Source organism: Vombatus ursinus, unplaced genomic scaffold (assembly GCF_900497805.2).
Source record: "Vombatus ursinus unplaced genomic scaffold, bare-nosed wombat genome assembly UNPS02014830.1, whole genome shotgun sequence".
Taxonomy (NCBI): domain Eukaryota; kingdom Metazoa; phylum Chordata; class Mammalia; order Diprotodontia; family Vombatidae; genus Vombatus; species Vombatus ursinus.
Genome location: NW_020954608.1, coordinates 21,191,543 through 21,217,782, shown reverse-complemented (window position 1 = coordinate 21,217,782; position 26,240 = coordinate 21,191,543). Strand labels below are relative to the sequence as shown.

Genomic DNA, 26,240 nt, shown 5'->3' with positions numbered 1-26,240 from the left:
CACACACACACACACACACACACACACACACACACACACACACACACCCCAGCATGCTGTCTTCCCTATTAGAATGCTAACCCCTAGAGATAGAGATTATGTTTTTGCCTTTCTTTGTATCCCCAACACTTATCACAGTGCCTGGCATATCATAAGGACTTAATAAATGCTTGTTAGCCAACTGATTATGAAACAGATACTTCTGCTCCATTCCTGTAGAGTCAGAGAGTTTAATAACATATGAGCCTAGGATTAAGGAGCCCGAGTATCCCTACCCTCATCAAAATAACAGTCTCCCTTTGTGCACATAATGATATCACATATTACCTGATTAACCCTGAGAAAAATTTGATAAAATCCTTCACTTTATATCACTTGAAAGAGTTAACCTATAAAATAATGAGCAGGATATGCAAGACTGGACAAGAATATTTGTCTTATTTACAAACTTGTTATTGTGAGTTCTTGGGAGACTAAATGAAGCTGGCATCATGAACTAGGCAGCTAGTATTTTTCTTTTTACTTTTGCTGATCAAATTCTTATGTTTTAAATCCTGCTGAAACCATTATCCATATGCTGTGGCTGAGATTTAACATTACTAAAAGGACCAAGTTCAAGTGAAAAGCTTCTAGTATGGTATTAGAACACATTCTTCCTAAAAGATAATTCTCCAGAACACACATTCAAATATAGAATTATGTCTGTCTAGTTCACAAATTATCTGTTAATCCTCTGAATCTAAGAACATTAAAAAATATTAGAAATGCCCAGAATTATCCAAAGTGTTGGATGCCTACCTAAGTACATTTTGCATTTACAGAATAAAGTGCAAAGATTTTCAATGTCTAGTCACTTACAGGTCTAGCTGGTCTTTCTTTTGACAGATGTCATGTGGAGAGTGGAAAAAATGTTCTATAGTTCCTCTAGCAAATAATGAAAGATCAAAGCAGCACACTGGGATGTTGCTAGATGTATTGATGTACTGTATTTTTTGTTTTATGCAAGAAATCAGGTGGTGTATGGTTTTCTGTTATTTTTACTGAAGTGTAAGGGATAACTTTGATGCACTTTTATGCTGGGAAAAATATTTTACTGACCAAACAAGAGAATGTGGATCCCTCTATATAAAGATGTGATTTAGAAGCTTGCTAGCTCTCTTTGACCTTCAGTTTATTGCATTTCTGTTCCACAGACAACTTTACCTAAAAGACAGTGGTCAGGGTCTGTCTGATTACTATCAACTTAGGAAGTTTTTGCTTGATAGGTGGTAGAAACCTTCAATATTGATGGCATATTTTAAATATACATATGTAATACCTACACACACACACACACACACACACACACACACATATATAAATGGAGAGAGAGACAGAGACAGAGACAGAGACAGAGAGTGAGAGATCCATCCATCCTTACAAGAACCCTGTGAGGTAGTCACTGTTATTTTCATCATTTCATAGATAAGGAGACAAAGGCAGACAGAAGTTAAGAGACCTGTCCAGGTTTATATAGACAGTACATATCTGAGGCATGATTCTAACTCAACTTTTCCTAATTCCAAGTGGAACATTCTATTTACTACAGTACTTAGCTACCACCAAAATAGTGGGTAGGCAAATAAATTATTATAGTTAATAGATATAGCATTTTAATATTTTCACATAAAATGGAATCCCAGGATTTCATTTCTAAGTAAATTTCTAAGATTTATGGCATTGGACTATGTAGTGACTTAGAAATGATCAATTAGGCCACATTCCACTGCATAATATTATTAGCATTCAGTAAAATTACACATGTGTGCATAATTGCACATATTTTAAATATGTTATAGCCCATTTCTAGGAGAAAAGCTGAAGGCCACTTCTTTCATTTTCCTGGCAAGGAGCTCAGTTTTCTCTTGCTTTCTTATCTCTCCCTAGCAAGATTAAGGCAAATATATGTTTCTCATATATCTCGGGGAACAAGGAATTCTCATTTACTGCTTTTTTGTTTGTTTACAGCAGAGAGAAGGAGAAATTGTTTTGTATTGTTTTTAGTAAAAGCATCAGTTTGGAAACAAAAGGCTTTCAACCCCAAACTTATTCATATTTCTACTGTGATGACAATAAGAAAAATAAAAGAAGTTTTTTCCAAACAGAAAAAGTGTATTAAATCACCTTTAGCTTTATAGTAACTTATCAAGAGAGTCATGTGGAATTTAGGTTAAAAATATCCCTCGGCTTAGACTTGAAGTTCTTAAAAGCCATCTCACTATTGATGTAAGGAATGCTTTTTTCCCCCCTTGCATTCTATCCAGGCATTTCCCATCTTCAGAAAGGTGCATTGAAGCATGAAGGGAAAAAAAATCTTTATATCCACACTAGACTTTCTCAAAAAAGGTGACTTTTAGAGCTACCAACAATCAGAGATTCTGTAGCAACTTTCCAAGCCAATTATTAAATTATTGAAATGATTGTGCATTTGCCAGACACTGTCTATACAAGCACTTATACAAAATTTCCTGATTTTTTTGTCTCAATACTCTGTGCTGTCTCACCAATATTCATTGTCTTTTCTGCAAAAAAAAAAAAAATCCATATGGATATTTTTATAGACTTGTACAACCATCTTACTTCCTCTCTTCTGCTGCTTCCATGAAGAAGTTTGTTAAAGCCTTCTTTTGGAGAACAGGACTGCTTAACTAAAGAAAAACAGTAATAACTCTATATAACTAGAAAGTTGGGCACCTTGTACATACCTCCTCCCCAATTCTTCCTGTAAAGTTTGTGTTTAGAATTTCTAATTGCCTTCAAAGCTCAGCTCAGACACTGCTTTCTACCTAAGGTTTTTCCAACTACTTCAATTGCTAGTGCCTTCCCACTCACAAAATTATCTTGTGCTTATTTTTTTCTTGTTTGTGTGTATATATATGTATATGTGTATATATGTGTGTGTGTGTGTGTGTGTGTGTGTGTGTGTGTGTGTGTGTGTATATATTTTTTTTCTCCCTAGAGAGGCCAAAGAACCTTGAGATCAGGGACAGTGATGAATCCTCAGTACCTACTACAGTGTCTGACACCTAACAAGCTCTTGATTAATGCTTGTTGATTGACTGGTTAAAAAGAATGAGATAATTCTTGATACTTGTGCTCCTAGTTCTATACTAACTCAACCAAATCTGAATTGCTGAACAACTGAACAGACTTCCTCATCCTTCATTCCACCATTGATTTTCCTTCTGTCACTACCAAGTGGGATTCCTTCCCCATTCTTCTCTTCAACATAATAAATCTTCCAAAGGGACTCAGTGAATGAGGGTCTATAATTTCATCATTGAGTCCACTTATTTTGATACATACTTGGATGGATCCATGATTTGCTCAAAGTGGGGACTCATTCTGATTCAGGTCACATCCTTTTCATGGTGTCTGTGCAATTTTTTCTGTTTATATTTATACTACATGGAAGATTAACCCAATATACTGTAGCCTTACCTCTAACTATTTTAGTGCATGGTGTGGGGGAGGTGTTTCTATACCACTTGAGGTTTCTTAGCACTGAGTCACACATAGCAACATTTAATAAATGACTGTTGAATATGATATACTGAATAAAATATCAATATCTCGGTACCTTGAAAATCATACTTCATCCCACACAGCTTCCTGCTGTATTTAGTTAATTTGTGTTTGTTATTCTTCTTGACTTCATCATGAATTTCATTATGACTTTTTCCCCATAACACAGTGTGTCAAGTTGGTAGATTCCAATTATGATGCATCCATTATAATTGATAATGAAATTGACTCAGGATTCATTAAAAAAAAAAAACTCTAGTAAATTCTGTTCAGTTCTTGTTTTTTGCCCTTCCAGTTTCATCTTTAAATGCTCACTAGGATCATTTGATTATGTTGCTGGTTCTCCCACCTAGCTCTCTATAGGCTTGTTTTCTCTTAAACTCTGCTTTTTGGTGTTTTGTAACTTCTTTTTTCTTATCCTTCCATGAAGTATTTTGTAAGCTACTTGTCCTTTATACTGGTATAGTCCTTCAGTCTCAACGTTTTGCAAGGATTGTCGATCTTTTTGAGATAAGCTGCTTTCTGAGGTCTTTTGGACTCTTTATTATAGTGCTGATTTTGAACCAATTAAATTCCTCTGGAAAATGTTAATAGCACATTTTTTTTATTTTCCATTTTTATAAGATTAAAGTTTGTTTAAATAGGTTCATTTACAGTTTCTACAATTGCAAACAATGCCTTCCCATCTTTGTCCTTTCTACTAATCTCTAATTTGCCAGTGGTTTAGCTGCATACAACCAGCTGATTCCAAAGTTATTACCATATACATTAAAATCTAATCTTTTTAGATTTTGTCATTATTTGTCATCCATTTTTATCATCCATTGCTTCCTAAAACTTGTAAATCATACTCATGATGTATTGGAGTGGCTTCAGAGTAGCGTACAAACTCTTGGTTTCTTTCATCCTAAAACTTATTTTACAACTGGTTTTTGTAACTCCTTTGGTTCCTACTTTTGAATCAAAGTCACAGATCAGTATTTGTTGAATTATTTTGGAAGATTTTGTCAAGTTTTTTTTTTCCTGAAAGTTCGTTATGCTTTACAATGGATGTTAATGCCTAAGTTTCATTTATCTTCATGGTTCTTTATAATATTTAATTCTCTTCATAAGTACTGTAAGGTGAGATGGCCAAGCATGCCATGAGAGGATATTTCTTGTTGCCTCTGAATGTGTGATAAAACCAGCTTCACCAAATCCTTTAATCACCTCTCTGAAGAAAATTTGCAATTGTTTTCTTCCACTTATCATTGACAATTTTTTTTACAATTTATATTTTCATTTAAATTGAGAATGTTTATTTCTCTATTATTTAGTTCTTCCAACTGTGTGTCAACTTATGGATGGTTAGAAGGAACTTCTACATTGAAGGCACTAACCATGAAAGTAATGATGGTTGCCATCTAAAAAATGTTATTTTTAGCATACTCTGCTTCTTCCACTTTATCAGTCTGCCATCATCTCCATGGAAACAGAAGGTGACCACAAATCTTATCTCAAAGTAGTCATACTTAGATGACACAGATCCTCCTGAGGCTGTTCACATGCTACATACAGAACAAAATTTCACATGTCTTTGGAAGAAATAATAGTGTTTTGTGAAGGGGATCCAAGACTGATCTGTCGATGATCTAGTAAACAGAATCAAAAAAATTCAAAATTGGAAAGGTCTTCTGAAAACAATTAGCTAAATCCACATCTGAAAAAGTATTTCCCTCTACATTATTGCCTTAAACCTTTGCTTACAGACATCAAGTAAAGGGGAGAGAACCTACTACCTTACAGGGCAAACAATCTCATTTTTGGATCATTCTAATATTAAAGATGATTTTTGTCATATCAAACCAAAATTTTTCTTGACAAATTTCACACATTTCTTCTATGTAATAGCCCACTAAAGACCTAAAAAAGAACTATCATGCCCCACTGCCCAGGTCTTACTTTCTCCAAAGTAAACAGACTAATTTTCCTCACATGCTCCTCATGTAGCATGAACTTAAAGCCCTTCAGTATCTGGGTTCCCCTCTTTTTGAGAGTGTGAGTTTCTCAGTGTCCTTTCTAAACTCTGGTGCCCCATACTGAACACTACTCTAGAGGTGATCTGGCAAGGCAGATTATTACCTGGAATTATCACCTCACACATTCTAGACTATATTTCTCATAATGTAGTCTAGGATTGCACTAGCTTCCTTGAATGTCATACCAAACTCTCAATTCATATTAATTCTGAGTCCAATAAAAGCCTTCTCTCAGGTGAACTTCTGCCTAGGTAGGCTTCCCAATTTTGTATTCATTAAGTTGTTAACAGTTTATTTTCATTATTGGCAACATATTTAGAATTTGAAGTCGATGATTTAATGCAGTGGATCAAAAATAAGATGCATTTATGAAATAGCACTAGCTAAATATCCTTTGCAATTTTACCAAACTATATGAATTTTAATAGTAATAAGCAGTCTCTTTAAAATATCTGGGTTATGTACATATGAATGGCCATTGCTACATTCCATTAAAGAAAAATAAAACATTCATTGACATCTTTTATTATGTCACTTATATTTTGCAATATTCCTTTGAATAGTTAGCTCCTGATGACCTTATTTATATATCATTTAAAGTAAAAAAATAAAAAGAGGGAAAAGAAAAGCAAATTTAACCAACACATTGGTCAACTCCAACAATATATCCAGTGTTCTATATCAATAGTGTCCCATCTTTCTGAAGAGTGATGCATTCTTATATTTCTTCTTTGGGGCTAATCTTGGTCTTTATCATTTCACACTATTCTGTTTCAGTTGTTTTACTGTTCTTTTTAATTTGTGTTGTCATGGTTATTGTGCGTACTGTTTTCTTGGTTCTGCTTATTTCACTTTACATCAATCCATATATCTCCCCATGCTACTCTGTATTCATCCTACTATTATTTCTAACAACACAATAATATTTCATTACATTCATATGCCACATTTTGTTTAGCTGCTCCCCAATCTATGGACATCTAGTGTATTTCAAGCTCTTTGCAATTTCATAAAAAATGCTGCTATAAATGATTGGCTCTATATAGGACCTTTCTGTAAAGAAAAAATCAAATTTCTTTTCATACTGTAGTTTTATAAACACAATTTAATGCCTAAATTTAATGCCCAAATGCCATTAACATAATTTATTCAGAAGCTGTTTAATTCTCATTTATCACTTGAGATTGCAACAAGTAACGATGTCTTTAATCAGTCTCCCATACCTTAATTTAACAAAGATCACATTCAATGCTTACTACATGATATAATATAAAGAGTCCTGAAATTGGTGTCTGAAGAACTAGGTTTTAATTTCAGCTCTTCCATTTACCAAATTTGGATTTTGGTCAATTCATTTTACCACTATGAACCTCAGTTTCCTGATCTGTAAAGTGGAGATAATAAGGGTTATTATAAACTTACAAACACAGAAATATGAGCTATTATGTCTGATACCTGACTGACAACAGTATCCTAAAACAGTAATGTTTGATGAAGATAGAAAAGGAGGGAAAGAAAAAAAAATTAGAATATACGGCATTATTATCATTTGAATTGTAAATCAAGAGGCCACATGTCAAAAACAAACTTTACCTGGCAATTTTGCATCATTTGTCCCTATTCCCTATTATAAACATATCATGTATGAGAATGTATCATCCTCATTTCTTTGCAAAGATGGTAAACTATGGGTGGGACACACTGCATATTCTATCAGACTTGACCGATTAATTCATTTTGCTGAAATGTTCTTCTAAAAAAAATATTTGCTATTAAGGGATGAATACCTGGGAGGGGAGGACAATATATTTTGGGGAAATGGTGGTGATGTTAAAGCCAAAGAAATTATTATAGTTGTTGTTTTTTTTTTACTATAAAAACCTCATGATTTGCCATTAAGAGTTTTTCTTCCTCTATTTCATATCCAATGTTGAGAAACACAATTTAATGGTGAAATAATATGCCTTCATAGAAGTGGTATCTATTTTTATATGTATATGCATATAATATATATATTTATAACCCTAGTGTGTCTTTTGGAGTTTTAAAGAAATTATTCCTGATGTTAAGTTATAACTTTAAAAATTCTTAGCCCTATAAAAATTGATTCATGTAGAAATATAATGTAGACGTATTCTTTGAAAAGTATGAATAGAAACCTTTTTTGAAACAGGTCAACTGAAAACTGAATGCAATTTATTTTCAAATCAAAATCATGTAACCAACAAAATTAATAGAACTTCAGAATGCTGAAAAATCAAATTATATGAATGTTCCATGTAATAATTTTTGTATATGTTCTTTAATATTACAGCCCACTGATGCAACAAAGTCTGTCTCTCATCCAATTACTGGAGAAATTCAGGTATGAAAATATACAATAAGTTAATTGTTATCACATATTTTTGAGTAACTTTCCCTCCAACAGCATTACTGATATTGTGAATCCATGGAGCAGAAACTGTCCTTTTTCTTTATGGCACTAAGAGATATTTAATTCATGTCTATTTTTACAGAATGCTATTTTATGTGGAAATGAAGTTTTATGAAATAAAAGTGACCATTGTGCCCTTTTATAACAAGGTTTAGAGGACGGCCCCTGATATATAACATGATTATACAGATCATAAAGTTCATTTTCAGGTCTTCCCTCAGCTACTAGCTGATCTTCATATTTAATCTTATCATATAGAGTTCTAGGGCAATATAGGAATATGTTTAGATATTTCCTTGTTGATTAGTAAAATTTCAATTTATGTATCAATCAGGTAAGATAAAAGCCACTCAGTTCATCAGATGTTATTTTAAAACTTGGAGAAATCTCTTTTCCCATAGTAGTTGTTTCATATTTCTTTCTAAACTAAAACAATCTAATCTTTTTATTGGACGCTGTTGAGTTTTCCAAATTCGTTAGCGTATTAAATGCAGCACTTTAACAGCATCTTCTTTTAGGATTTTAAATAGCTCAGCTGGAATTCCATCACCTCCACTAGTCATATTGCTAGCAATATTTCCTAAGGCCCACTTGACATCATTCCTTAGGATATCTAGATCTAGATCAGTAACCATACCATCATGTTACAATCTTTTTTTTGTATAGTTCTTTTGTACGTTATTGCCTCCTCTTCTTAATCTCTTGTATTTCTGTTAAATCCCTACCATTTTTCTCTTTTATCATACCCATTTTTGCATAAAATGTTCTATTGATATCTCTAATTTTCTTGAAAAGATGTCTTGTCTTTCCCAATCTATTGTTTTCTTCCATTTCTTTGTATTACTCATTTAAGAAAATCTTATCTCTTCTTGTTATTTGCTGGAATTCTGCATTCAGTTGGGCATATCTTTCCCTTTGGCCTGTGTCTTTCTTCTGCAGGTTAAAAAAACCCTCAATTCCTTCAATTAATCCAGTTTTAATTCCCCTTCTTGTCCTGGTCAGTCTTCCATTCATGCATTGCTCCTTGTAAACATCCCCTTCACAACTGTGTGCCAAGAAATATACACAATCTCTCTGAGCAGGGAAGATGAGAGCTTGAATGCCATGACCTTTGGTTTGGACAAAATATTCTATTCATACTATCTAAGATCCCATTAGTTCTTTTAGCTGACACATCACACTACTGGCTCATTCAGCCTGTTGTCCACAATCAATCTGTTTTATATGAACTGCTATCTGGACACATCACCATCCATTCTATATTTGTGTATTTATGATTTGTGTGACTCAAGTAATTGATTTAATTTCTCTGTGTATCAGTTTCCTCTTCTGTAATATGAGGAATTGGACATGATGACTTCTAGGTTTTTCTTCCAGTTCTAAACATATGATCCTATTAACTCCTAATTTATAGAGATTATGATATTGCATTATTAATATTATCTATAAAATTCCATCTATTAAATCTTGTTAGCATTAGCTCACCATTCTAGCCTATAGAGATTTTTTCAATCTTAATTCTTTCATGTCCAAGTTATCCCTCCAGGCTGAATACTATCTATAAGTCTGCTAAGTATGATAACTATATCTGTATTCCAGTGTTAATGATAGAATAGAACAAAAGAAAGTCAAATTATCAAGACTTATTGATAAAATGTTAAATAGAACAAATGTCCCTCCAGGTTGATATTAATCCATTTTTTAATATTTTCTGTGTCTGGTCAATTATTCAGTCCTGAACATACTTTATTGTATAGTCCATATCTCTCCACGTTATTCACAGGAGTACTATGAGAGCATTTGTCAAATACCTTACTAAACTTCAAATACTCTAGATTAACGGGATCTCCCTCATCTATAATCTAGTAATTCTTTCAAAAATTAGTTGAGTCTGGGATAACTTGTTTTTAAATATAAGTGCTCACAACCTGTTCCTTTAATAATCTATCCTAGAATTTTGCCAAAAATCAATGTCAAATTCACTCAGACTTAGTTTAAAGTAAGCAGTAAAATTAATTCAACATCTTACCACCTATAATTACAAACCACCACTAAATTTGCCATCATTGCTCCATGATCACAGACATTACTCAATCTAAAAGAGTAGTATAGACACTCTAACTGCCTGTTGCATTTTCAAAGTAGTAAAGTTCCCTGTCTAAAGTTTGTGATATTATGTTCATTTTCATATATTTAAAGTTTGTGTTGTTGTTTTTTTTTACTTAATCAGAAGCAAAGCATCCAAAAGGAAGAAAACTATGTCTATATGATGCCAAAACAATTACACAATTTATTAGAAAGACATCAGAGCCAATTATTTTGCATTTTATTGACTTCATCATAAGTTTGACTTATATCACCATATTTGACTTAATTGGTTTCATTTTTCAATGTATTAGCATTATGAAGATATAGTTAAAGAATCATTCAAGACCATCAATTATAACAGTGTCATAGTATTACTTCTAGTTTCCAAGATTAAAAAGACTTTAACAGATTATTTTACCCCAAGCTCTTGTTCTGTTGAAAACTATGGAATGAGAACAGAGCTGTAAGATTATCATCAGAGAGTTAGCATAACACATAGAAATTCATTAATTGCATGCCTTTTTTCACCATACTTATCTTCTTAGCCTGAAGTATCTTTCTCTGAATAGTATCTATCTCAATACCCTGGCTAATCATGTAGTGGGGAAAAGCAATTTACTTGTTCTGACAAAGATATCAATTGTATATTTTATTCTGAATGAGCCAATAAGTATTCAAAGAATTAGTCATTGTTCTAAACTCCAAAGACTTATTTTAAAATGAAAGTGATATTCCTATAAAGTTTTCTCTTTCAGAAACGCATGCTAACAGGCCTGCACTTTTTTTCTCCTTTGCAATGAATAGGAAATGAGAAAGGATTGCATAGTGGAAAGAGCACTTGATAGTACATATGTAGCTTTGGACCATTTATATTTCTCTTATTCTCATTTTCTTCATCTGCAAAATGAAAGCAGTAATACTTGCAATTGTCACACAACTGTGTAAACTCTAAACACATATAAATGTGAAATGCTACCTTTAACATGATCTAGGAATGAGAAAGCTACTTCAATGTTAAATAAAGATTCAATCATTTCTTTTACAGAGTAGTTATTATTCATTTTAATTAGATGAAAGCAAGTACTCCTGTAATCAATGAGAATTTTTTTTCTAAGAAAATACAACAAATTCAGGGACAAACATTTATTAAGCACTTCTTGTGCTAAGTACTGAGGGTGGGAGCTAGGAATGGGATGAAAGTAAAGGTAAGACTGGCCCTTATCCTCAATAAATTTATATAGGGGTAATGATAAAAACAGGGCATCTAGGTGGTACAGTGCTGGGCCTAGAGTTAAGAAGACTTATCTTCCTGAGGTCAAATCTGGCTTTGGACATTTACTAGTTGTGTGACCCTGGGCAAGTCACTTAACCCTATTTGCCTCAGTTTCCTCATCTGTAAAATGAGCTGGAGAAGGAAATAGAAAACCCTAAATGGGATCCTGAAGAGTTAGACAACTGAAAAATGAATAACAATAGCAACAAAATAAAACTTTTAAAGTTGGTAAAACAGTTCACATATATTATTTCATTCAATTATTATAAGAAACCTGTGAAATAAGTACTGTAGGCAACATTAACCTCATTTGAAAGATGAGGCAACTGAGTCAACTGAGTCAACTAGAATTTATTGAATTCCTACAATGTGCCAAGAGATACAAAGAAACACAAACAAAAACAGTTCCTTCTCTCCAGGACTTCCCAGTATAATGGGACTCTTAACTGAAGTTGACAAAAGCTAAGTGACCTGCACAGGGTCACAAAACCAAGAGTTATTGCCATTGAAGTTTGAACCCAGACCAATCCTGATTCTAAGACTGGTGCTCAATTCACTGAGCTGCTGTGCTGCCTTCCATTACACATACAGATAATGCAAAATTTTAAATATGAAATGCATTACAGAGTTGTAAAAAAAAAAAGTGTTCATGCAGTTGCAGTAGGAAGGTCATTATGAGTAGGAGGAATCAGAGAAAGCTTCCTGGAGGAAGTCATATTTTCCTTGAATGTAGTCAAAAAAACCCAACTTAACCAAATATTGTAATATTCACTATAGCTTCAAATCAACTATGACAAACACCTCGGAAACCTTATTATACATATTCTCCAAGCAAGAAATCTTGTGCCCCGAGACAACAATGGATATTCTGATCCTTTTGTTAAAGTGTATCTTCTTCCGGGAAGAGGGTAAGTACTGAAGAAATTTATTATAAAAATCAGTATTAACCAACCAATTTAGAAAAGATGTTCCCCATTAAGAACTTAGGTTCTAATCTTACCTCTGATGCCTACAGACTAAGTGACTTTGGGAAAATCAGTTAACTTTCCTGGGCCTCTGTTTTCTCGTGTCTAAAATGACAGGATTGGATTGGTGGCCTCTGGGGCCCTTTATAATTCTATATCTATATTCCTATGCTTTGAAAAATACTGATAATATTAACAGTCTTACCTTCAAAACACTTTTGATCTCCTTCACATTGCATGCATTTACTGTAAGTTGATAGACAACTAGTATTAATTAGTAATTAATTCTCAAAAATCCATGAGCAAATAAGCTCATGAAAGAAGTGTTTAATGGACATCTATTTTTTCATACACACTAAGTCAGTATCAGTTACAATGGGGGAAACTTAACATAGTAAAATTTAAAAATTGATCCAAATTTTCAAGTGTATTGGTCTTTTCAAAGCAACTTTCAAAACTACATAAATTAATTTTTGAATAGACATGAACATGTAACATCATTCAATAGTCATTAAGTATCTGCCAGATTTGTTGCTTAAAGCTATTTAGTTATCTTTGAAAATTCTAATTTGTCAGGAAAATAATAAAGATTCCTTTTGAACCCCCCAACTACTATGATCTATCAATTGCTTGGTACAAAATATGAGCTCTTTGAAGATGCTTACTGTTTGTGTGAAATGTGATAAAGATTATATTCTGGCCTATAAATATTTTAAAAGCTTTTATAAATCTGTTTTTGCACAAGAGCACTACTATGGTTTTTCTGGACCATTTATATCAGAGGAATTAAAGTGGTTTAACTACCTGGGAGGTAGCAAAGGAGAATGAAGAGAGATGTCAGACAGACAGGAGTAAAATGAAGACAGGAAAGAGAGGAGACAGTGTATAGGAAAAGGTGATCCAGAGTTCTGATTGCTACAGAAATGTCAAGGGGATGGAAAGAAAAGGTAATTATATTTGGCAACCAATATTGGTAACTTTGAAGGGGATGGTTTCAGTTGATCAGTGACATTGGAAGCTAGATTTCCAAATTTAGAAGAAAATTAAAGAAGTGGAGGCACCTATTGTAATTGTCTTTTTCAAGATTAGAAGAAAAAGAAAGAGATTTCAGGCACTACCTACAGGCAGCTTAGGTGGCCCAGTGATAAAGCTCTGGGTTTGGGAGCAGGAAGACCTGAGTTCAAATTTGACCTCAGATACTTACTGGCTATGTGACCCAGGGTAAGTCACTTAACCTCTACCCGCCTCAGTTTCTTCAACTGTAAAATGGGGATAATAATAACACTAATATCACTAATAGGGATTAAATAGGAAAATATATGTAAATCCTTTATCACAGTGCCTTGCACATGGTAGGAGCTCAATTAAAATTTGTTTTCTTCCTTCCTTCCTTCCTTCCTTCCTTCCTTCCTGGGGTGGATGGTGGATGGTGGATGGTAGATGGTAGATGTTAGGATCAGTTAAGGATTTGTTAAAGATGGAGGAGACATTAGGAAAGGAACAGACACATTTGTAGCATTGAAAAAGCCAATAGATGGGGAGATATTGAGAAGGAAAAGGTGGAGGAGGCAGCATGATAGTGGAGATAATCTGATAAAGAAGATGGGAAGGGAAGAGATGAGATCCAGAGTAGCTCTGGAAAGGACCACCTCTTTATCTAAGACTAAAGTGAAAGAAGTGGTGCATATGTTGGGGGTAGGGAGAGCATATCTTAATGATCAGAGATGAGGAGGTATGGAAAAGTAGGAGAAGTCTCTGTAATTTTTTTTCTGTGAAATGTGAGGCAAGATATTTAACTGAAGGGATGTCATGGGAAGCTTTATGGAAAGTGAGGAAAATGAATCTATTGGGGAGGAATTGAATATTTGATATGCTACAGTGAAGACCCAGTTGAGATATCATAAATTTGTAGTGGATCCAGCCAGCATAATTTAATGATTTTCTGTTCAGCAGTATGTGAATAAGTGAGAGTAATCAAGGATTTAGTTAGCAAGACATGAGCCTTTATTTGCTTTTAAAATAGTTTGGGATAATTGAACTACCAGTGATGATTAAGGAAGCTGATACAAGGATGAAGGGACGAGCAAAGAGGTGGTGAAGGAACAAAAAATAATATTCTCCGTAGAAATGTCCTCTGGACTGCAGATGTTGTTTCATAGTTATCACAGTGCTGGACAGAAGAAAACACTATGTGTATTTATTTTTAGTGAAGTAAGATGCTTTCAGTTACTTTCTCTTTACTATTGATAAACAAGGGTACTGTTTTTCATTCTATGATTACATTCTAGAATTCTCAACAAACTCCAGAAAACTGAGAATCTCCACTGCCTATGGTAGGGAATGAAAAGTCTTCAGTTAGAAAACAGATCACAATATGTCAGTATTAGATTTCAGCAGACATTGTACTAGCCATGCTAGGAGCTACAGGGTGTTATTGAATGGTAATACTTATGAACATTTTGCTGCCTGAACCATTAGCCCTGTCTATTAACAATATTTCAAACAGAAATTTTTGAGAATGTGAATCATGAATATGTCCTAGATCATATTATTTGGGTTTTTCAGGTTTTAGTTCCTTCTTCCATCCAATGTTAATTTCTGACTCTCTCTATAATTATCACATAGTTACTATGCTATTTATTCATGTTTCTAATTTCTCTCCTTTTTACCCCTGTTGCTCTTTTCCCACTTCACCATTTTTATGTCCCTTTGGTGAACCCATGCAGCCAAGTCATGGTTGTCCAGAATGCAAGGTAGAGTGATTTAGCTTTCAGTGTCATGCTTTGAACTGCCTTTGGAGTCATGTATGTTTAGTGGATGCATGCAAGCATGATTGCACATAGAATCATTGCAGCTCTAATTGTTCATATTTTTATTCTTTTTATGGCTTGATGACTTGTGAATCTACCTTTAGATGCTAGATATTACTGTACTATCAGAGTTTTGTTAAATTTACCTTGACCTAATCCTTGTGCAGAGCAATAAAAATGTGCACTGGCTCCTATGTGTTTCTGGATGAATACTGACCCATCATAAAGATGACTTAAATTATCAAATGATTCAAAGAATAAGATTCCATTGAATTCTAAATATTCATGATTTGATCCAATTACACCTCTAAGATATAAATAAACAAAATAAAATAAATAGGGGCAGCTAGGTGGTGCAGTGATAGAGTACCAGCCCTGGAGTCAGGAGGACCCAAGTTCAAATTTAGCCTCAGACACTTGACACTTATTAGCTGTGTGACCCTGGGCAAGTTACTTAACCCCATTGCCTAGCAAAAAAAAAACAAACAAAAAACAACAAACAAACAAAAACTAAATATCTCCACTTATGAAAATAAAAAACATTTTTGTTGTATTTCAAAACTAAACACATGCATACAGCAGAGATTTTAGATTTAATAACATTCTCCTAATCATATAATCTGATCCCATAATCATCCCTCAGTGTAAAATCTCCACCAAAGGGAAACCCACAATCAATCAATAATCATTTATTATATCACACAGAGAAAACTGAAATAGTGGTCTTTATTCTTTGGCATCTGCAGAAATGAGTTGCCAAACTTCATTCCAACATTTATTTCCAATTACCTTTCAATAGATTTAGAAAAAAATCATCATGATGTATCTATAACCTCCAAATTTCACTTATTTTAAAGGTTTTGTTTTGACACCCAAACTGACAGTCTGAAGTAGGGAAAATTTTCATTTTACCAACATTTGACTTATATTTTGATTGAACTAACCAAACATATTCACAACAGAGAAACACAGAATAAGTAAAAAAAAAACCATTTTTAATAGTTTCCTTTTGGAAATTGTTTTTAACTTGGAAGAAATTTACTTTAGAAACTATGTTGTAGAATAGACAAATGAAATCAATGAAAACTGCTTGAGCACAAATAGCTTTTCATTTACCCATAGACAGTTCAAGGCAATGTATAGACAATCAATAGAAAGATGTAAATACGGGGCAAAATTTCCACTCAACATAATCAAATACAAGATTATTGTAGTAATCTAAAATGAATGAATCAATTGATCTCTCAAGTTACATCCACATATTTGATTACCTAGTATATGTTACACATGACAGAAAAATAATTACATAATTATTGATTCTATACACAGTATCTGTTATGTCTGGTCAAAATAGTAACATCATTATTAATATAGTTATTTGAGGTCTTAAAATTTTACAAAACTAAAACATACAGAATATGAAGATGTAAGAGGGGTTGAAATATATAGTTATTTAAAATAAAGTAAGTGAATGGGATAGACTGAATACTCTGGTCCCCTTTTTATTCATTCAACTTTATTGCCAATCTGTGGCATTTCCAATCCATTGAATTTCCAATTTAATGCAAATGTTAGTTGTCCATTAACCTTTATGAAAGTGGAATTGAATGTGGAAAGAAGGCATTTGCCATTAGATTGGGTCTACATAATATGCATCAGAATTGGATGTGACCAAATTATCTATTATTCTATCCACCACAATTCTGAAAGCTCCCTTCTTACAACCTTCAAAGCTCGGTATTTCTGGGTTCCCAGTTACCTGCTCATGGAGGAATGCACAAAGGCTATTGCAAAGAGACTCAGTCAATCTTCCTAATTTAGAATGTAATTGCCTCAGGTATTTTTTTTCTTTCAATTTGCACTTTGCCTCCCCTAAACAGAATACAAAATTGATATGCGATGTTGGCACACATCCCTAGCATTGTTCTACCTTCACAGTAGATGTCCTGCCACTCTCTTAGGGGTGTTGTAGCTCTGCCATACCACACCCTCCCTCACCTCCTGTCAACATCAGGAAGCTGGATTGCTGGAGGAACCTGTTCCAGCTACATAGGAAAAGGATGGCAGAAACAGCATCATCATTTATGCTTCTATAAAGGGACAACTCATAATATATGGCTGTACAAATTTTTTACGGGAATCTCCCATTTGCATGACAAATCGAATGTACTATTTTTGGCAAAGAGGTGAAATGTGTGCTATCAATAGAAATGGGATTACAAGAATTTTAATCCCACCCAAAACAAACCTCCTACAGCATTTGTTTTTGTATGCGGTTTTTTTATGACATCTCTACTAATCCTGACAAGCTGCTACCATAACAATAATGATAACAACAACAATAATAACATCTATTTTTTAAAGGCACAAATATTGCAAAAAAAAATAGGAATAGTCACCAGAGCCTTTCATTTGCCCAGAAACATTCCGTTCAATTACATCTACACAATATCACAAGCAAGGAAATTTGACTGTTTTGCAGGTTTCTTGTTATGGTTGACTCTCTTACCTAAGAATCCTTTCCCTATCTCTCCAAAGTAAGCATGAAAACAGTTCTGTTTCAAAGAGATAGTGCCATGCTAGGACAAATATTATCAATCACATTATTCAGAACCTTCTTGTCCTATTAACCAGAGTAAGGAGGAGCAAAAATATAAGATATGTCAATATTTCTTAATTCAGCATGATGGAACACAATAATTAGTATGTTTATGTTAAAAATAATAATGATGATTGGAAATGTATGGAAAATCTTAGATTGTACTATAGCAGATCTTCAAGCCAAGTTTTTTATGGTGTAATATGGAAAAAATAAAATTAAAAGATATCATTTAAAAACTATCACATAGAGGTAAAAGACTAAATATGCAGAATGAGACATACATTTTTGAACATAACCAATGTGAAAATTTGTTTTGCTTGGGTATTCATATTTGTTAAAGTTTTTTTGTTTCTCTTTTTTTTTCCAGAAGATAGGGAGGTGGAAGGGAGAGAAAAAAAGTACTTGTTAATTGGGGAAAAATAATTTAATTTAAAAATCATTATATACATGTATGTTAATTATGTTATGATGTTATACTATATTATATTCTATATATATTACATAACATTTCATAGCATGTTATACTATGTTTTATCATTCATATCATATTGGCATTACATCATATTATGCTGTTACATTGTATTATATTAAATCATATCATATAATATATGTAAGGGCAACTAGATGGTATAATGAATAGAGTACTGGTGCTCAATTAGGAAGAACTGAGTTCAAATCCAGTCTCAGACACTTACTATCTGTATGACCATGGACAAGTCACTTAAACTCTCTCTGCTACATTTCCTCAACTGTAACATAAGGATAATATTAGCAACTACCTTTCAGGATTATTGTAAGAATCAAATTAAATAATATTTGTAAATAGCTTAACACAATGCCTGGCACATAATAAGCACTTTATATAAATGTTAGCTATTATTTTTAATTATATATGTGAGCTGTTAATTAATTATGGTAATGGGATACAGGGATAACATGGATCAAGAAGAATCATTTTAGTTGATAATTGTGCCCTTCTAATATCTATAACATTTCTAGTTTCTGCCTTATTTTAAGTTTTTACCAAAACCCACTTTCACCAAACAAGCAGAAAACATGCTTAGTTTAAATTTATTTTACTTGAATTTTTTTTTCTTCCTATCCTCAAGAGAAAGTGATAATCAGCAGGTCACCGTTCAAAAGTCAAACAACAAGAGAGAAGGAAAATGGAAGCAAAGTGCTTAAATGATACAGAGATTTATAATTGAGGTCTAGACAATTGAAAGATGATTTTATTAAAGATGAGTGATATGTTGTCATTGAACAGCTGAATGGAATTATACTGCTTTCTTTACATTATCCAAATTGTGTGCCCTGGGTGGAAGGTTTTATTTCCTCTATCTTGCTGACTGGAATTTTGTTGAACAATTATGATAATGCTTCTTGCTCAGTTCTCCTCTGGATTTTCTCTAGGTAGTTATTGCTTCTTGACACAGTGCTTCTGGGCCTCTATAAATTTTTTAATGCATTTTTTTAAAGTAGTGAAACTAAAAGAGAAGAGATTTCAATCAGCACTCAAGCAAAAGAGAAAAACAAGCCCCACATAAGGCTGTCTTCCAAAATAAAAGAAAAATTTCTCAATATTCTGTATTATAGAAAATACTAAATGAAGAAAAATATATTGTTTTATCAATAACCACACCTGAATGGAAAAACAAATCAATTAAAAGACATTTGTGAGGACAAGGATACAATAATTCAATCTATTCTTAAAGCACAAAGAAACATTTTTGAGGATTCTTGAGAAACAGTGGATTCACTTAGAAAAAAAAAGTATCAATTAACTAGATTATTTTTTTATTTTATAACCAGGAGTTTGATTGTTAGGTAGATACAGTTCAATAGTCATAGGGGGAATATGAGGTGGATTTCTTCTCTATTATATTTCCTGAAGGAAAATATTTCACAAATATGTAGAAAAGAGAAAGATTTTTAGTTCCTTTCCTAAAAATCTTTTCTAGGGATGAATTTATGTTCAATCTCAGAAAGAATCACTTTCCTATAATAATCAAGTAGCTACTGACAGACTCCAGTCTTTTGGTGAGAGTAGCATAGACAAAGGTACCTGATGTAAGGGAACCAACGTTACCCATTAGGACAACATTTTTGAGCTTGCATGGTCAATTGTCTATGCAAAGGAATTATGAACAGAAAATTATGTATATTAATATAAGTGGCACTAAATACTACCTTAAAATTAATTTTAACAAGTTTAATGAAAATTAAGAACTTATGGATTTATCTGGACAATGGGGATATTGATGTAATAGTTATATGATAATTTGAGTCTAAGTGGATCATTAGAAAAACACTACTAATCAGCTTTGCAATCCAACAATGCATTTCTTTAAATGGAGATTCACATTGCCGGAATTGAGTATAAGTTGAAGTCCATGGGATAATATGTGGAATTTTGTCCCTTTTTTCACAAATAAAAAAATGCTTGAGAACTCAGTCTACTAAATTTTTGTTTCAAATGACCATTTTTAGTGTCATTGATGAAAAAATTTGCCTATAAAACATATCCAAAATGTACCTTTCTATATAATCATTTGATATCTTTGCTTTGATAACTAATTGAAAAGAAATACAAATTTTATAACTGGTAACATAGCTTTCACTTCTAAACAACTTAACTGAAAGAACACTCATTGATAAAAACATCAATTAACAATTTTTTAACAATTCAAGTTGAAATAATGAGCATTTTCTGCTTTAGCAGGATTATTCTTTAAAAATCAAATGTAAAGATTACAATTAGTAATTGCTGGTAATTTTATGTTATAATTATTTAAAACTGATAAACTCAATCAATGTTTTCAGTACCTACTATGTGCCAGTAACTGTGCTAAGCACTGGGGAGAAAAATAGTGGCAAAAGGCAGTCCCCACCCTCAAAGAGTTTACAATCTAATGAAATGGTTGTCGATTGCTATTCTTATCAAATAGTATTCTTTCATATAGATTGTTTAGGAATCAAAATAATGCTATACATTCAAGTTTTAATTTAGTCCACTCCAGTCCAACAAATATTCAGGAAGTGCCTATGATGTACAAAACACTGAGGGAGGTGCTGGAAAAAAAAAACAAAAAGGAATAAAATGCAAAAAGGATTAGACCTTACAGGAGAGTAAGATCTGAGGTACTGTTCCTAACAAACCTATTTTTGATATTAACTAGCATTAGTAAAAATTTTGTGTGTAATACAAGTATATAAAGTTATAACATCTATGCATAGTGCTTGTCAAAGCACATAAGATTTAAGGTGAATGGTTCCCAAGAATCATTGGTTATAGTTATGTGTATCTTTCTCTTTTAGCACCCCTCTAAGAAATTTAATTTTGTCTCTGATTACATCATGAAATCTGTGTTTCTAGTGGTAAGAGAATAATGATATCGGCATAAATTTTATTTAGTAGCCTTCTACATATTCTGAAGTGATCAAGATTATAAAATTATGGTAAAATTAGTCATAAAGACTACTAATGTTTGATAAACAAAGAAGGAGGCGGGAGGCTGAAATAATTTCTCCAAAATGTATTGAAAGGAAAAATTGAATTAGATAATGATTTTTCATCAGTAGCATAGATTTTTTAGTTGAAGATTGGAGGTGAGTTTTTAAAGAATTACATATGAGCATGCTTGAATTTTTCCATCCTCTGTACGTATAGTTCAAAAAAGTGCAATTGTCATCATCTTGAGCATCCTGCATGTTCCCACAGTTAACTCTGATGCTGTCATTTAGGATGCATCATTCAATATCTTCTTTCCTTCCAATTCAGTGCTGAATATAAGAGGAGAACTAAATATGTTCAGAAAAGTCTTAATCCAGAATGGAATCAGACAGTAATTTATAAAAATATCTCCATGGAACAGGTATGTAATAGTCTTTTTATGATTCATATTCCATAAAGTACAGTGCTTTTCATTGCTATATGACCAGGTAGTTGATATGCAAGAAATCAAAATAATAGAAATTCTATATACTGAAAATGTTTAAAGTTCTTAATTTTTCCTGGTTGAAGGTCATGGCTCTTTTGTTTATTCTCTTTGTGACAATGGTCAAACCTCTCTGAGACTCAGCTTCCTTGTCTACAAAAGCTGATAATAATACCTCTACTACTTACCTAACAGGGTTTTTGCAAATAAAATATATTGTAAAACTTAATGAGAAGATCTATAAAATGTGAATTAATATTTCATGTATTGACCAAAGAGCCCTACTATGCATCAATAACTCCTTATCCCTACAATATACTGTATTACAATAATTGATATAAGCAGAAGCAAAAAGTAGTGAATAGAGGAATGACCTCAGAATCAGAAAGACTTGAGTTCTGACATATACTGGTTGTATAACCCTGGGACAAATAACTTAAAATCTCAATGCCTAAAGCAACTAGAACTATAATTTGCAGGTTAATTGATGAGCTGTATTGGAACCCAAATTGAATCTCAGACTTGAAAAAAATTCAACAAAAGAATAATTGATACTCATATTGAAGACTATTAGTCAAAGTAACAACTTATATTCATTATCTTCAACTTAAGATGGCAAAGAATGATATGATATTTTTATAAAAAATTAGTAATTTTAAAACAGATTATTAATTGTTTCTGTTTCCTAAACACATTTAGCAGTCTGGTGGATCCCTCTTCAGAATATTGTTTTAAAATGAATAAAATAAAACATATAGCATTACAAAGGAAATTGAAATAGAATTACTCAAAAAAAATTAAGTTCATGAATCCCAGTTAAGAATGCCCAACTTAAAAAAATAAAATTCACTTATCTGAAAAAATGCAGTTATGTGAAATACCTTCTGTTCTAACTATGTAGGATAAATGAACTATATTTGTATCATCACTAATATTCAAAATCACCCCATGTTATGTTTCTTTTGTTGTTACTTTGCTCCAGTTGGCAAAAATATCATTTCTGAGATGGCAAACAAAAAACTATGGAATAGAATGAAAGAACCTTAAAGAGAAAGACAATGGGTGAAAGTTACCCAAGGGAGTGATTGTAGGGAAAATGCTGTAGCAAAAACAATAAAGGGGGGAAATTGTCAGACAACATCACAAGAAGGGCCCTAGGCAATCTCTCTGGAGACAGCCAGGGATTTCCATTCACCTCAGTGAAGAGAATAAAAATTATGTGACCTCAATAGCTTGGTCCACTTTTATTCTATCTTGAGGCCAAAATGTTTTGTAAAATGACATATTTTGATTTTTATGATGTACTCCCAAGGAAAAAAATGGGATTCAATATAGAAATATACACTTCGACATTTTTCAGAAACATGTCTTTCTTCAATAGGGTTTAGGCCTGCCTATACACAGAAAGCAAAATGATTAAGATAAACAGTGTGTGCTAGACAACCAGCCTAGTTACCAGCCCAGGCTAGTGATTGTCTGCAAAGTTACAGCAGGCTGTCTCTAGCTTGGATTTTCTGTTTGTCAGTTTAGAAAAATCTGCATTTCATAAAATTTGCATGAATACGAGACAATAATTGACAGTATACAACTTTAAATACAGGCAGAAAAAAATCTCTATTAATAGAACAGTAAGAGGATCACTATGATATATCAAGAACAGATGTTCAAAGCAGTAGACATTTGCTGCATTTTTTAGGGAGAAACTGAAAGCAATGCATCCCATGTAATTAGTTCTGCTTTAGTATCGATCCCCTCCCCAAACTTATTAATAGTTATACTTTCAAAGGGGTAGTTGTGGGTGCCTAAGCTTGCTCATTTATGACAATAATAATAAATATTGAATTTTCATATTATTTAACATCACTATGTAGAAATCAGTTGCATCAACAGCTCTTAACTTGGATTTTGCAAACTTTTAAAAATATTCTGATAAACATTTTTCAATATGATTGATTTTTTTGAAATCCTAAATATCTTATTTTATTCATTAAAAATATTTGAGAAAGTGTCTATAGGTTTTGCCAAACTCACAAAAGAGTCCATGACACAAAAAGGGTTAAAAAAAAACTTTTTCTATACAGATTCTTTCTACCAAAATTGTGATACACAAGTTATATCTATCCTGAAAAAAATAACCTTTTTTGAAAGATTTAAATTATTGATTTTTTAAAATGAAGGGTAATTCAACTTTGATGTCCTGATAAAAATTTAACTCCCAGCTTTGATTCTTCATGTTACTCAGAAATCTACAGGGGAAAAAAATCCACTATTTGTTGAATAAAATGTTCTTCCTAAAATAGGACTGATAATGTCAACAGGCTGATCCTGCTATAAATTTCCCCTTTTCATGAATTCTTTTTTCTATATCTAAACTTGTTTATTCCTGTCCAAATCAATGAATTATGTGCATATTTATGCACACTTCTGTGAAACCTATAGCTATAGGTAATATCAAACTAATATTCTTCAGAAAGAAAAAAACTTATGAAATAGTGAAGCTTTTTTTTAATAATTGCAAAGTTTTCTGAAATATGATGGAAATTTAGACAGTTTCCAACAAAATTAGGGAAATAAGCAAATGTTTCTTGTGGTTGAACTGGGTGCTAAATTCAGGTCATTACCTGTCCTAAACAGTTTCTAATAATGATGTTATCTCTGTATATAGTAACTATGGGTCATATATGCATGTCCAGGAAATATCAGCATATTTCAATAAATAGAACTTATGGTCAAGTTCCATCTCTGTTATTTAGTGTCTGGCCTCAAGTTTTCTCCTTTGCAAAAGAAAGTGTTTTAACTAAATGGCCCCAATGGTCCCTTCAAGCTCAGGATTTATTGTCTCAGGAGCCCATTATTCTAATTTCAAAAAACACAAAGTTTGTCTTTGAAGTAAAGCTAGCATTCCATGTAATAGACTCCTGATTACTCAGAAATATTTTTAGGTTTTAGAAATTCAAGTGAGATCCAAAAAAGTCAGCACTGAAAGTACTCTCTGAAGTAGGGCACTAAGATATATGTATACATATGTCTTTGTTTGAAAATTCAGTGAATGTTGAATTGAATTACAGATATTTCTTCAGAAAAACTTTTTTTAAACATCAATGGCAGTAATCCAAATGTTTTGCATGCTCAACAATTTGACCCTCCTAATCAAAATCTAGACTCCCTTACAAAAGTCATTGAACTTTAATGTATTGTCTAATATAAACCCATCTGGCTTGAGATGTAATTTTTCCAAGACCAAGGTTATTACAGAGAAATGAAAATTGCCTTCCTGTCATATTACAAAGGAGTACAAGCAAGTGGTAATAAATAGAGTCTATTGTGTGGCTGAAATAAGAAGTGCATGATGGAAATTGGGGTTAATTACATTTTGATTTAAACCATAGCTCAAGAAGAAAACACTGGAAGTGACAGTCTGGGATTATGATAGATTCTCTTCCAATGACTTTCTTGGTGAGGTAAGTTTCACTCTTTGTGCCCTTGTAAACAAAAGATTACTTCAGACTGTAGGATCAGTTTTCTGACACAAGCGTGATGGTAAATGTGTTGTCCTTGTTCTTTTTTTTTAACATCTTTTAAGCAAACTATTTTTATGGTTAAATCCCTTAGTTGATTATGACTTTTTTTTCCATTTTGCATTAATCTTATGGGTTCACATGCTACTTTCACAGCAGCTGTAGCAATCTAGGCTATTCACTTTGCCACATGGCATCTTGTTTTGTGAAGAAATTTCCCAAAATAAAATATTAATATAGAAAGGATTCTATACTCTAACAATGCAAATTCCATTTACATTTAATGATTACCTATAATTAATGTATTAAAAATTTACTGCTGTCACTCCAAATCTTGTCAAGGGACAAAAGTTACCCTGAGTTCTCAGGTGACTAGTTATGACAACTTCTCACCAATGACTTTTGTGCAAGGACCAAATGGTTATGTTAGGGAAAGACCATAACCAAAAGTTTAGACACAAGGTGATTTTTTTTAAGCCTAGGCTATTTTAGGAATCTGTCTCATGAGTCAAAAAGTGATAAGAAGCAATAAAAGGAATAAATGCGCTGATAAAATCACAGCTCTTCTAAGTAGGGCCAAGGATAGAGCACTAGGCCTGGAATTAAGAAGACCTGAGTTCAGATATGGCCTCACTGTAATCCTGAAAAAGGCAACTTAATCTCTTTATGCCTCGATTTCTTTATCTGTAAAATGGGGTTATAGCAACTACCTCACTGGGTTGTTGTGAAGATCAAATGAGATAATATTTGTAAAGTGCTTAGGACAATGCCTAGCACTTAGTGTTAATTATTGTTGTCATTTTAATTATTGAAATAACATTTCACTTACAGTGCACTGAAAATTCACTGGACTTTTGAATAAATACTCTCATTATTCTTTTTGTTAGGTTAAATGATAATCTACTCTGTTCATCTGACATAGTTTGACTTGCAAATAGAAAAACTTATTCTTGAATAAGCACACACAAAAGCAATGAATCAGAATAGTTTTAAGAAGGTATATTGAGCACAAAGTGGAAATAGCACTGAA

At 32.7% G+C, this 26,240-nt stretch overlaps 1 protein-coding gene across 1 annotated transcript in view; it reads left to right on the top strand.

Moving 5' to 3' along the window:
* PCLO (piccolo presynaptic cytomatrix protein) overlaps window positions 1-26,240 on the top strand; it is a 539,133-nt gene that overhangs the window by 405,379 nt on the left and 107,514 nt on the right. The window contains exons 15-19 of the mRNA XM_027838890.1: window positions 7,897-7,947; window positions 12,155-12,285; window positions 15,069-15,095; window positions 21,536-21,629; window positions 25,082-25,153. Of these exons, the coding sequence (XP_027694691.1) occupies window positions 7,897-7,947; window positions 12,155-12,285; window positions 15,069-15,095; window positions 21,536-21,629; window positions 25,082-25,153 (375 nt within the window). The remainder of the gene's footprint in view (window positions 1-7,896; window positions 7,948-12,154; window positions 12,286-15,068; window positions 15,096-21,535; window positions 21,630-25,081; window positions 25,154-26,240) is intronic.